At 28.0% G+C, this 14,166-nt stretch overlaps 1 protein-coding gene across 2 annotated transcripts; it reads left to right on the top strand.

Moving 5' to 3' along the window:
- The first annotated feature begins 162 nt into the window (after nt 1–162).
- LOC107449894 (protein PFC0760c) lies at nt 163–13,912 on the top strand. Of its 2 annotated transcripts, XM_016065561.3 has the most exons (4): nt 163–263; nt 8,228–10,896; nt 11,957–12,158; nt 13,780–13,912. In XM_016065561.3, exons 2-4 carry the CDS (start codon nt 8,244–8,246, stop codon nt 13,820–13,822), a joined length of 2,898 nt encoding a protein of 965 aa, XP_015921047.1. In that variant the 5' UTR covers nt 163–263; nt 8,228–8,243; the 3' UTR covers nt 13,823–13,912. The 2 variants fall into 2 exon arrangements, with proteins under 2 accessions (XP_015921047.1, XP_071040345.1); XM_071184244.1 differs by lacking the exon at nt 163–263 and having other exon boundaries at nt 6,585–10,896.
- The last annotated feature ends 254 nt before the right edge of the window (nt 13,913–14,166 follow it).

Raw genomic sequence — 14,166 nt, 5'->3', positions numbered from 1 at the left:
AATGGGAGTCTTCGGCAGGCCTGGTATCGAACCCATGAACTCTTGGACATGGGCCCAGCTCCCTACCAACCAGGCTATCCCGGCCCTAAGCATCCTTTTGAAGACTTGCCAAACGTGGATGTAAAGAAACAAAAAACAGGTTCTGTTTCTCTGCATTCACGTCTGACAAGTCCTGAAAATGGGCGCCCTTTTTCATGCACTTGAAGCGAGTAAACTGTTACTTCTTATTTGTTTATTTCTCAGTGAATGAAATTTTCAATCAGGTAATAAAAAATTCCTTGCCATACTACCATAAATGCTTAAATATATTATTCAAAAACTCTTTAATATTTGATATATAATTTATATTTCTTTATAATAAGATTCGAGAATTTTTTTGGGATTCGGATTAGCATAAGTTTGGAATTTGATATACTTCTATTTTTTACCCTTTTTTCAAAAATACCAGCAGGACGTAAAATTTTGCCGGATCCGCATATCGGGTGAAAATTTAATTTTTTACCCGACCATGAATAATAACATTTATGCATAACAATATAAAAATTATATAAATTGTTCAAATATTTCACAAGATATGGTTTAAGAAAATTTATTGTTCACCTATAGAAATTAAAAAAATAAATAAAACATGTGTTCTTGTTTTTAGATTTTGTTAAATCAAATATAATAAAAATTTCTGACAGAAATTTGGATTGACTGTTCGTAAATAGAATGATTAACATCAAACTTTTAAAAAATAAGGTAGAGATATTAGACTTAAAGTTTACTTAAATTTTCAACAGCTTTATTAGTGTAGCTTCAGTGAAACGAAGAATATTTTAAAATTAATTCAACAATGACGGTATATATGAAAAATGTTTTAATTCTCAAAGTTTTATTTTTAATCACCCAATAGCTATAAACGTAATTTATGTATTATGATCTACCTTAGTATAATCTATTAAGCTTTCCGATATTCGGTGCGAAATTTTATAATATTATGAGCGTTCAACAGATTATTAATATAGTAGTTTTGCAGTCCTTCATGTTATCATTCAGTCTCCGTACCCTGGAAATTTTAAATCGTGAAAAACCTTATCAATAAAAACCTTTCTAAAAAACCTTATGAATGAAACTTACACTGAGAAAAAAATTCGAAACCCTCCCATGGTTGACCCGACGGTAAGAGAACTTTTACCGGAGTGGTTGGAATTTATTGGGCCCATAACGAGAAACATGCTTTCTAGCAACTAATTTATTTTAAAGTTATCAATAGTCTATTTTATTCATACTGCTTCCTTTCAATATTAAGCATAAAAGAAATTATATACTAAAATTATAATCGTTCCAAGTAAGTTTTTTGCTGAATTAAGTGAAAATAAAAATAATTAATTTTTCTTTTTAAAATGAAACTGCTTTCGAAAAATTTATTTATCAATTTTTTATTAAAAGTATTGTCGTGATTTAAACTCACGCTTTAATTTAATCAGAAATTTGTCCCAACATTAGAATAATTAGTCCTAACATAAAAATAATAAGTGTAATTTCTAAAAAAGTAATCTGTTACTGTTAACAACTATTACACTCGTATAAGGTGTTAAGGCTGCAAACCAGAATAATAAAAACATAATATATTGCTTTTACTCATTTGCTAAAAACAAATTTAGTATGAGGAGTAGTAAGCATATGCCTCATTTTTCTACATGTATCTTTGAATTTCATTCATTATTATTTTATCAGTTTTAAAAAAAAATATTAATATAATTCTTTATTTTTAATTTTGTACTTTTTTAAACTAACATATTAATTTAGTTAAAATAGTTTTCAGCATTAGAATTCTGAAATTTTTTTGTGGTAAGCGGACGCCTCTTTTTACCGAACATATCTCTGCTTCGAAGATGTATCCATTTTTATAAAAAATACTCATTATTGATTTGAACTTTCGCAGATTTTTTTTCTTCCAATTATCAGGGAGAATAACATGGATACATACTTATCTCATCTCTGGTTACGCCGAAGGTCTCCAACGCACGATTGCAATATCTCTGAAAAACAAGAGAAAATAGATCTCTCGAATAAACTTTAACCAATAGCTCTTCTCTTCTAATTTTAAGTTGCGCTATAGCTCTTTCATAGCTGTCCACCCGCCCCCCCCCCAATTGGAGGAAAACTTTAAATAAACTCCTCATCAATGATTCCTTTTACCATGGCTTATGATAGATAAGAAACTTTAGTATGATTATCCAAATTTGGGTCTTTATTATTTTATTGAAATTATCCCCAAAAACTTAACCAGTTTATGATATCTCCATTAAAAGTTGGAAGTTGAATCTTAAGATAACGTAACGACTTATTTCTTGACAAAGCACCAAACACAGAATCTTCTTGCTCAGAGCTTGCACATTTTATAAGTTTCTGTTCTAAGAGACGCCAATGATCAATATATGTTTCTGATTCATCAAATTCAGTCTCGCGTCATCAACTTATTAGCATTAAGATTACCTCTGATTTTGATTTCAGTGTCTAATAATAATAACTCTTCTCTTAACAAATATAATTTTGTGAAATTACCTCAATGAAATGGCATATTATCTCAAATGATGCTTCTCAAACAAATTACAATAATAAATTACTCATTTATCACATTAAAATCGAAAAATACTTGAACTTAGTAGCACAAAATAATCTACTCTCAACATTAAAGTTTTTAGAACACCAAAAGCAATCGTTTCATGCAATGCTTCAATAAGCTGAAGGGATGCTGCTAGATGCATACAGATTGTTGGCTCATAATTGTTGGTTCCTTGATGACAATCTGCTTGTAGCACTACTCTGGGCTTCTTAACGCCTCTGGTATCATGCTGAGTTCATAACTCCTGGGTAGCGATTGGCCTAGACTGCTGGGTCGACAAGAGACCAGCAATCCGAATTATACATATTTCTGAATATATATAATTCGGAAAACAACAGTAAAGGATCATCAGATTTACTTAAAACAGTACATTTGTGTTGATTATTATTAATAAATTTTTTTATGTCTTCTTGGTAAGTATTTTTTAATTTTGAATGATCAATTTCAACTAGAAATTGATCATCCATAAGTTCATATCGAGACCTTACAATTGTAAAATTCTATAGTAAGTTATGGCATGAAAAAAGTCATGATTTAAGTTATGAAGTGATCTATGTATGTATTATTGGAGAATAAAATTTTTAAATCGGAAAACATTTTATTTTGGGATTCTCCGGACTTATAAATCAGGTAAGTGTTATGATTTCATAATAAAAAATTTACTTGTAAACAGTTTTTCTTCTAATTTGAGGATAGTTTCACGCAGAATGGTTTTATACGTCTTGATTAAGAACTTTAAGATTAAAAGGAAAAAAAAAAAATTTAATATGAAAACTTGTCATTTTAATATGAGGATTCTTAGGGTCAATTTTTATTTTAAATTAAAAGCATTCTTCATTTTACGTTTTCTAGTTTTTAAATAAAGATTTTTTTTAAATTGAAAATGTAAACTTTTCCATAAAAATAGTTCTCAAAAAACTTTATATAAGACATAAAGAAAACCTCCAACAAGAGATTTCAGGTCATATCCATTTCCCTAGTCTCAAGTTTATAAAATGTTAATAATGAGAAAACGATTTCGAAAACTTATTAGATCGTTTGCTTAAAAAACTGCACTTTTTTTCTGTGATAAAAATAATTTTACGTCATTAGTTTAAAAATGGATGAAAGTTTTATAGCTAATTTTAAAAAGGGAAAAATTAAAAATTAAATATTTCATTGCATTTTAATAGTTTGATTAAAAGTTTCATGAAAAGAAAGATATAAAACTTATGGTTTATACGTCTAGCAAGCGATAAAAACAAAACTTAGTAACGAAAACGATATTATGTAACTTATGCAATATTGGCGAATATGTATGTTTAGAATGTTAGACTACAAGTAGTAAGTATTTTTAACAAATTTATTTGTTTAAATATGCATTCAAAATAAATTAAAACAATTCTAAGTGACTTTTTTTAACATTATTTGGTACAGTTTCTAAAAAATCGGAAAAATTATGTGAATAAATTCTTAGTATATAATTATACCATAGTTTCCAACGATAATTATATAAATGGTTTTGTTTCCATAATTTTTTTTATGTTCACATGGAATTCATTTTTTTAAAACATTTCATTCATCGGCGCCTTTATTGATCCGACTGACTTACAACTTATAAAAATACCTTACTAAACAAGTTACTTTGGCTATACTAATTTACAGGTTAAGTTCTACAGAATTTTATTATCTTTTCAGTTTTATTAAAGGGAAAAATATTTTATATTTAAGGGAGACCAAAACAAATAAATTTTTAAATTATCGCGATTATAAGTACATATTGTGTAAAAAGCATTATCCTTTAAATTGTTTTCGATTTTATTTCTACATATAATGATCATTAAATTCTTGTGAATTTCAGTCTTAGTTGAAATTCGAGTAAGAGTGTAGAAAATATAATAATATTCTCTATTTACGTAACATTTATACAAAATTCGATGAAAGAGAAAGAAATAATTAACAAAACGTTTTCGTAACTAATTGCAATTTATGTTAAAAAGAAAGTGATTTTTATCTAAAAAAAAAAAAAAAAAAAACTTATAAAAATCTCTAACCCCTCATGATCAAAATGTCGGGATTCAAAAATTTTAAACCGTATTAAAGTATTTAAAAAAAAAATAACAGAACACTGTGTTGCTACGAAGCGTAATTTATTATTTAGTTATGAAACCACACTTAACTATAACATACTATTAACTATAAAAATTATCGCCATTATAAGTATATATTGAGTAAAAATCATATCCTTTTAATTGTTTTCAATTTTATGTCTGCATATAACGGTTTTTAGATTTCTTGTGAATGAGTAAGAGTGTTGAAAATATAATAACGTTCTCTACTTTCGTAGAATTCGATGAAAAATAGAGAAAGTATTTACAAAACATTTTCGTAATTAATAGCAATTAATGTTAAAAAAGGAAAAAATAATTTAAAAAAAAGATACATTTTTTAATCCCTTATGATCAAAGGGTTAGATTTTAAAAATTTTAAACCGTGTCAAAGTGTTAAGAGAATAACAGAATGATGCTTTGCTACGGAGCGTAATTCATTTTTAGTTATGAAATCACACTTTTTTTGTATTTCTAACCAGATCTATTCAAAATTATTTGCGAAAGTCAAATCATTTTTTGACACGATTTTAAAACCAGTTTTCCTAAAGGCGATTCACAATGACACGCAAAACCAGAAACAAATTACGATTATTTCTTCGAATTTAGTTATTTTTGCAATATTGATTGTTAAAATGATTTTTACTTCTCTTTTACAGGGCACTATTTCAATTAATTTTTCATCTTTATTGTGTGTTTCCTAGATAATAAGTTCATTAATATAAAAGGGAATTCAAAGTCTTACGTAAGCACTTAACGTAGCGAGAAATTCCCAAAAATTAAGTTCGGACGAACTTGATTTTTGGGAGTCATCATATATTTTAAAAATTTTAATAAATTGGTTAATGATCTTCGAAATATCTCACAGTTTCCCAATGTCTGAAGTCTATTTTAATTTAATCTGTTACACTCTGGGGTTCACGCCAAAAATCCCAACGCTTGTTTCTTATCCAAAGAATATAGAGGGTTGTTATTTCCTTGTTCGAACTTTTTTTTTTTTTTTTATCCTATTGGTTAAACCACTTTACATGTGTTTGTCTCTTTACCTCTCTACACTCATTTGATGTTTAGACACTGAAGATGGTTTTTGTTTATAAAACTGAAACTATAGTATAAAACTAAACTATAGTATATCAATTTATGCTTTATTCACATTGTTTTTTGCTTTAGTCTACAAAGCACAAAAGTATTAACCTTTCCTTTGTTGAACTTAGTTATTACTCGCAGTTATATTTGTTGCACAGACTGATTAAATGTAACGGCACAATAGTCGGAATAGACTATTCTATGCCCAATTTGACGGCATTATAACTATTAAAAGATAACGTACTATAGGTAGCGTAATCAGTATTACAAACTAAGCCTGACGAAATATAAAAAAATAATTAGGATATCTAAGGATGGGATCCGTGTTTTCATAACGATATTATGGAACTGCTGAAATATGGGAAATGCAGAATTTGACAGAATATGGAAAACGTAATTTCAAATTTAAGATTTCGCAGAGTAGACTGTTCGAAAGTTCAGCTTTCTAATATTTTTACTTCTTGAATTTCTTGTAAATATTTAAAATTGCGTGGTTGAAAAAAACACTTTTGCTTTAGACAACAAAATTCTTTTACGTCATTTTTCACCCATTTTAAGCTGTCATTTTGAATGACAAAAGACAGAATTTGAAATAAATTTGCCGAATAGAATAATATGTCTTAACAAGAATTTATACGATAACCTTTAAATTGCGCGTTAAAAGTTTCTTGAATAGAAAAATAAGTAACTAAATATATGTTAAATAAATAATCCCTAGAAACTAAATCGATAAGATATTGGTTAAAATTTCATTCGCTTCAATAATATACAGACTGGAAATAACAGTCGACATGTTTGAAGAGTTCAAAAACAGGTGCCCATTTCTTTGTTGTTCCATTTCTTTCTGTTGCCAGATGTGAATGAGAGGAAACAAAATTGATTTGAAACGGACACTGTGGTTTTGCTTGTTCTGTTTTTCATTTTTATTCCCCTATCAGCTACTATTTCTTTTCTTCTTTTTCTTTCCATTACTTTTCCATCTTTCCTTACATTTCAAATGTTTCTTCTCATTCATTCACGTTTGGAAAGTCTTGTAAATGGGCGTTTGTTTTTGAGTGCTTGAAACACGTCGACTGTTATTTCAAATTTGTATATTTTTGAAGCGGATGAAGTTTTAATCAAATAGCGACTAAATTATATATTGTAATAAAAAGCCCAAGTCTCTGAAACAGTAAAAAATAAATTAAGTTACGGACAGCTTTATTTAAGCTCCGTTCAAAGCAAGCTCAAGTTTTAAAATTACACAATGGAACGTTAACTTAGGAAGTACTAAATAGAATAGTTTTATGTTGTTGTTGGCGTATGCCTGTTAAGGCAGAGGGGTGCGATTGTTCTTGTTTTCCAGTGGCGCCATCTATGGCCAAGAATTCGAATTCTGCCACACCCATACGTAACACTCGTTTATAGGGTGTAACCCGTTCATACATCCATTCATTCATCGTAATTTTGACCTGAATCAGAGAACGATCAATCTCCAATTCAGTACCCCCAGAGGCATTGATTTGTTATGGGAACATGGAGGACTTTGCGACTCGACAGATTTAACGTGCATAAGTCACCAAGTTTGTTCGAACCACACCGACCGAAGACTCCCCGTGTAGTAAAATGGTGACGTGCGGCCGCCGGGGTTCGAACCCACGAACTCTCGGACATGGGCCCAGCGCCCTACCGACCAGGCTATCCCGGCCCTAGAATAATTATATAATTTATTGCTTTATCACAGAAGAGCTGTTTTAATAATAGAATAAAATTGGATTCAGGCTTTGGAAAAATTAACACTCAAATATTTTTCTTATAATAAAAATTTTGGTTATGTCCATTTATATTATACGTGCTCTTTGCTTTCCGTGTGTGTGGGGGGGAGGGGGACCTTCGATCCGATCTTATAAAACCAAAAGAAGAAAAAGGTTTTGGAGTAACCATCATAGGCATTACACAAACTTATTACCGTTCGGAGTAACCAACATTTGGGGTTTACACAAAACAATCACTCTCATACGTAACCATACAAAAAGAGTTTTTTTTAATTAACTACTTTTAACATACGAGTTTTAATTCTCACTTTTTCACTAATACAATGCGATCAAATTTGCAATAGATAGTTAGGTGAAAACTTTCTTTTTTAAAAAATTTCACACTAGGGTTCCTTTTTTACAAATTATCTTAAGTCCCAGAACAAATATTTTTTTCAAACATATATTTTTTACAAACATATTTTTTTTAATTAATAAGTAATTTCAAAAGAGTTACAAAAGAGTCCAATAAACTCATTTTGTTATTCTTTCAGAAAATTGAAGTTTTAAATTAAACTTCAAAATGCATTGATTACGAAGTTTCATTAAACAAGTCAGAATGAGGAGATTCAAATCCTTATTTCTCTTTATAGAACTGACATACTAAATATAAATGTTAAAGTATTTAATTACATTTTTTCCATTCTTAGACGCAAAGCCTAGGCCATGGGAGACATTAATACAGAAACTAGGCTCAGAACAAGTAAAAGTATATGCTCTACATTTGAAGATAATCATAAAATATTGAAGAGTTCTCCAACGAAAAGAAAAATTGGAAATGAATTCTCTGATTCAGAAATTAATACTAATTCGTCAAATAAAAAAAGACGTTCTTCCCGCTTACAACAAAACTCATCACTAAAAAAGAAAACTAGTAATAGCAAGAAACAAGATAAAATAGAATTTTCTTCCCGTGATAAGTTAACTAATGAATTTGAAAACAACAAAAAATCTATTTCACCACATTCAGAAAATGCAGAAATTCGTAAAATTTGTGAAGAGAACGATATGTCAGTCCAACATAAGGCTGAAATGACAAAATCGTTTTTTGAGGCACCAGTTATACATGATGTAAAAGAAGTACAGGAAGTTGTCTTAAATAAAATTTGTACCATATACGATGATAACTGTAATTTAAATGAAATAAATGTTAGAAATAATAACTTGGTAAGTTTAAAAGGGGAAAAAGACCAAATTACAAGAAATGTAAAGGAAAAACTTGCAGAACATAATACAGAATCCATCACAGAAATCATTCTCGTTAACGAAAAAGAAAACATTGATGAAAGAGAGAAGGAAACATGCAAAATGATTAAAAAAGATACACCTGATTTATCATTAACAAAAATAACAGAACTAAAAGTTATTGAAACAATTACTGAACCAGACACACATTTAAATCATCAAAATAATTTAAATAAATGTAATTCAAACATAGAACAAAACAGCTGCAAAGATGAGGTGCACTCTCGCCAACAAATAAATGGGATTGTAAACAATTCTAAGTATAAAATGCAGGTTAAAGAGAAATTTTTTTCGCTTATTGAAAACAATATTGCTTCTGAGGGAAATAAACAAATTGTGAATGATGCCGATGTATTAAATGAAGTTCCTGATGACGAAATTTTACAAAACGATTCTAATATTTTACCGCAGAATGAAACTTCACAAATAAATACTAAACTCTCAGTCTCAGATGCAGCAGCAAACTGTAATAATAAATTACTAGCTTCTATTTTGGGTCTTGTTGAGAATGATTTTCCAAATTTCAGCTTCAGCAATCTAGATACATCAATATCAGCAGACGTGAACCAACTCGCAAAACCAAATTTTAAAAAGAAAAAGAATATAAGTAACAGATGGACAGTTCCTTTAAAATCTGAAACAGTTACAGGCAATACCAATTCATTGAAAAAAGATTTAAGAATTCTGCATATGAGTGCTCTTGATTATCTAGAAATCAGTGGAAATAAGGAAGCAACTTCTACTAGTAACACAAATAAAAATCATATAAGCACACATAATTTCACAACTACCAGTCCTTCTGAGTTGGACTTAGAAGATTGGAAGATCTCTTGTAAAGTAGAGGAAGTTGAGTCCTCAAACTGCGGTGCTGAGATAAATATAATTCCTGAAGATATTATTGATGAAAATAAAACGAATATAAAAGCTGCATATTTTGGTGATGATGCACTTATCAAGAAAATTGAAGTTAATGGAAATAGTCAATCTAACACGCCTGAACTGGAATCCAGTTGCGTAGATCTGGGAGCAACAGAGAACCAAATTGCAGAATGTGTTCATAATCAGCAACAAAGTTTTGACAGCGAAGAGAACTTGTACATAAATCACCTGAATTTGAACGAAAAAGATGTACAGTATGATTGCCAAACTCAAAAACATGCAACAGTTACAGCAATATATCACAATGATCAAAAGAAAAAAATTAACAAAGATGATTCTGAAGACAATTATCTTAATGAAGATGGAGAGCAAATTGCAGACAATTCTCACAAGGATCAGAAAAAAATCCTTAACACAGACATTTCTGTAGACAATAATATAAATGAAGATAGCATAAAAGTTTCCAATAAATGCCAGCACCACCATGAAAAAAATATCAATAAAGATATTCCTGACAACAAAAATCTTAATGAAGGTGGAGAAAAAGGTACTGCAAATTATCAAAATAATCAAGAAATAATCGTTATCAGAGATTCTGAAAGCAAAGAGGTAATTGAAACGCTGAATACTTTGCCACAAATAAAACCCAATAAAACCACTGAATTTTCCACTGAATGCAATAAAATGAATATTGACTTGAATAAGCAAAAGAATATAACCAAATTAAATTCCAAAGAAGAAAATATGATGAATGAAATTACAGAAAATTTAAAATATGTTAACTCTTTCACTTTAGTAACAGCCATCGATTATTTTAATAAAAACAGTGATGAAGAATTATATGAGAAAAAAGAAATTTGCAAAAAGTTTTCTGATTTAGATCAAAATAAAAAAACTAGGATAATAGCTGATAATAACATTTGCAGCGATTCATTGTTTGCTAATTCACAGAGAGAAGCAAAAGAATTTAGAGAAACACAAATGCATTCCTTCAACGAGAATCCTAATGGTAATAGTTTTGAAAGTAGTAATGCAAATCAGGAAAAAACAGATATAAGTCAAGAAAAAATTGAGGTAAATGAAAAAGATAACCACATTGATAATGAACATTTTGGAGAATCTGCAGGAGCAAAAAGGGAAGAATTTTTATATGAAACAGATAGAACTGATGCTAAAGTAACAGGTAGTTCAACAGGTAAGTAATAACTTATTTGAATTGAATTTAAATCTTTATTAATAATTTAATTTAGACTTTATTCCAAAATTTGACAGTAGACAAAAGTGAAGTTGTTTATTATTTTCAGAAAATTCTCTTTAAAATGTATAGAAATATCAGGTAATAATTAAAGAATTTTTTTTTTTCATTACAGTAGTTGAAATCTGCTTTATTTAAAGATCTGACTGGAAAAATAATTGAATGTTAAATACTTGCAGCCTACCATAATTTTGAAAAAACTTTTAATTTTAAAAGAAACAAATACTAAAATAAAAATTAAATACAGGGAATCTGTTACATTTTAGATTTTCCCATGACTAATTCCAAAAATTTTTCATGACTTAACGAAGTTACTATTTTCTCCGACAATACATTTTAAAAAGCATTATAATGACACTAATTTGAATGATAGGTGTAACCAAAACTGTTATACTCTGCATCTTTATATTTATTGATTTTAAATTTAAAAAACAGAGTAAAGAAAGCGTTGAAGCAATAAAATAGCTGAGCAAAAAAAAAATTTTTTTCTGCAGAATTATATTCTAAAGATACTTTTCTTGTTCAGCAGAAAGAAAAGGAATACTCCTGATTTTTCTGCTTGCTTCAGCTAGAATTTTAATTTGATAAAATAAAAAATAAATAATAATAATTCTGAAATCACAGAAGTTTAAAAAATACTTCCCTCTAGAAATGATGTTTTTTCTTTCATTTTTTGAAAGAACATCATAATTTTTGAAGGACAAGATAAAAACATTTTATATTGTAATAAAGTATGACTCTGAGTGGGGATTTTGTTACAAATTCAGATATTGGGAACACTGTGAAATTGGGGAGGGGGGGAGGATTCCATTTTAAAAATAAAATTCTTTGGTGGCCTAAATCCATGACTTTCCGTGATTTTTTTTTTTCAAAAAAATAGTTAAAATCATGACATTTCATGACAAATTTTGTTCAATACCAAAATTCATGACTTTCCGGGTGAACGGATACCCTGTAAATAGAATAAGACAAAAAATAAAATAATTCCTTTTTTTTCCAGATTTTGATGAGTGCATGAATTTGGATGATGATTTTTCTTTGACAGCATCTCAGTTAAGCATGTTAGAGGCAGATGAAAGATCAAGAACCTGCTCATTCAATGCTACACTAAGTATTGGGATACAAACAGATGTAACTAGTACATCATACATCGAAAACAATAAACTTCTGAAGGAAGTTATTAATCAGCTTCATTACTTAAGGTATTTTTGTTATTTTAACGTAAGAAAATTAATATTTAAATGTATTATTTTATGCTTAGAAACTGAAGTGAAAAGTTTCAATAATTTAAAACGATTAAATATTAGAATCATGAACGATTTTGAGTCACTACGACGAATTTGTGTCATTCAATATTAGAATTCCCAAGAAAATCATATGAAGCTGTTTCATATAGTTTTGTTAAGAACTAATAATATTAAAATATAAATACAAGAAATGTTATGATAAACATAATACAATATAAAAACTTTATATCCCAGATTTCAAACTTATTTTAATAATTACCTTTAAAACATTCTGTCCAAGATTTGTCTTAAGCATGTTTAAAACTCAGAATTAAAAAAAAAATAATTGTTTAAAACAGCGAGTTCTTTTTTAATAACACCCACAGATTAAATTCTAAAAATGAGCAAGGCATTAGTTCAAAAAAAATTTTAAAAAATCCTACACTAAGCCAGAGCAAATTAGCCATGTATTGCTGTATCCACTGTATTGCTGTGAAATAAATATGCAAAAGCTTTATAAAGGGAATTATCGCCTTCAGGTTTTGGGTTAGAATGAGTATTAAAATTATTCATGATTATCTGAAATAGACAAAATTGAAGCTTTCCAATTAAAAGTCTAAAAGGGATCTCTGCATTTTTATGTCCTTTTTCTTTAAAACCCTCCTGCAAATCAAATTAAAAAAATGCAAACAACCTCTATATGATTCTTTTTGCACAGAAATTTTGATTTTTGTGTTTTGAATTTAAGGAAATGTTATTTTTTAAAAAGAAAAAGAAAAAAAAAGAGCTTTTTTTAAATCCTTGTTTCATTTTTAACTTTTTATTTCCTTGGTTTAATACTTCAAATAAAGAATATCATTACTACAAGATTCATAATTTTTTTAAAAAAAACTGAATAGCTATTTACTATGCCTATTACTTTAAACAAAAATAATTTTTCAATATTTTTTGAAAATATAAATAAGTTTCTTGTATGCAAAATAGTAATAAACAAAGATAATACAAAGGAAACATATTTTATATAATTATTTCATTTGAAAAGGTGTTTTCTTAACCCTGCTAGTTAAAAAATTTAAATTAATAACATTGTCTTATTATTTTATGTCTGTTTAATGTTTGTCAATCAAAAAAAATCCTAATTTTTAAAAATATCATAAAAAAGTAGCCAGGAATTCATGAAGGTTAAGGCTTCATAATATTGTGAGCAACAGCATAATTTTCTTTATGTATCATAAATAAAAAAGGGAAACAAACTTTTCTTGGTTTACAATAGCGATTTTAGAATTACTGTTCAATTTTAAACTCATTCAACCTATGGCTTTTACAAATTTTATAAACTACTAGTACTTACAAATAATTTCAATTCCAATCTTTCGACCAGAACAAAATATTTGATAATTGGATGAGAAATGAGAATATGCTTTTTTCATAAAATTATATAAGGCTATTCAAATTACTTTTTAGTTTATCTTGTTTTTCCATGCTGACATAAAATAGAAAATGTCTTAATTTAAGAAGTAAAAAATAATAAACAATATTACACATATAGCTTATTATCCTGAACATTATTTCATTCATTCATTTATTTACTTTTTAGAGAAGCAGTTGATTTCATAAAAGAGAAAATCAATACATCTTAGAAGATAAATATTCTTCAATTTCTTTTTTGTATTATGATTAGCTTATATAACTATTATGTGTTAATAATTAAAATTTAATAAAACTGTGATGTAATATTTGTGTGTAAGAAGTATAGTTTGAGTAATAATTAAAATTTACATTTTATGTTACAATAATAAATTTTTTTTTTTATAGTTACATGATAGCTACTGAAACTATAGTTAATTCAGCAATCATTTTATGAAGAACATTCTATTTGAGTTAATAGGAGGGAAATGGAGAGAATGATAATATTCGAAAATTCTCATAGTTTTATTTTAATTGTTTATGTCAATTAATTTATCTTCTATCAAATTGATTATGA

The sequence above is a fragment of the Parasteatoda tepidariorum genome, chromosome 8, assembly GCF_043381705.1.
Source record: "Parasteatoda tepidariorum isolate YZ-2023 chromosome 8, CAS_Ptep_4.0, whole genome shotgun sequence".
NCBI classification, from domain to species: domain Eukaryota; kingdom Metazoa; phylum Arthropoda; class Arachnida; order Araneae; family Theridiidae; genus Parasteatoda; species Parasteatoda tepidariorum.
The sequence above is the reverse complement of the archived record's forward strand: the minus strand, read 5'-3'. Positions and strand labels throughout refer to the sequence as shown.

Excerpts from the sequence above, each read along its gene's own strand:
- LOC107449894 (XM_016065561.3), top strand. The coding sequence starts at position 8,244 with ATGGGAGACATTAATACAGAAACTAGGCTCAGAACAAGTAAAAGTATA. Across the intron at positions 10,897-11,956 it reads AGTAACAGGTAGTTCAACAG|ATTTTGATGAGTGCATGAAT; the intron begins GTAAGTAATAAC and ends TTTTTTTTCCAG. Across the intron at positions 12,159-13,779 it reads AATCAGCTTCATTACTTAAG|AGAAGCAGTTGATTTCATAA; the intron begins GTATTTTTGTTA and ends TTTACTTTTTAG.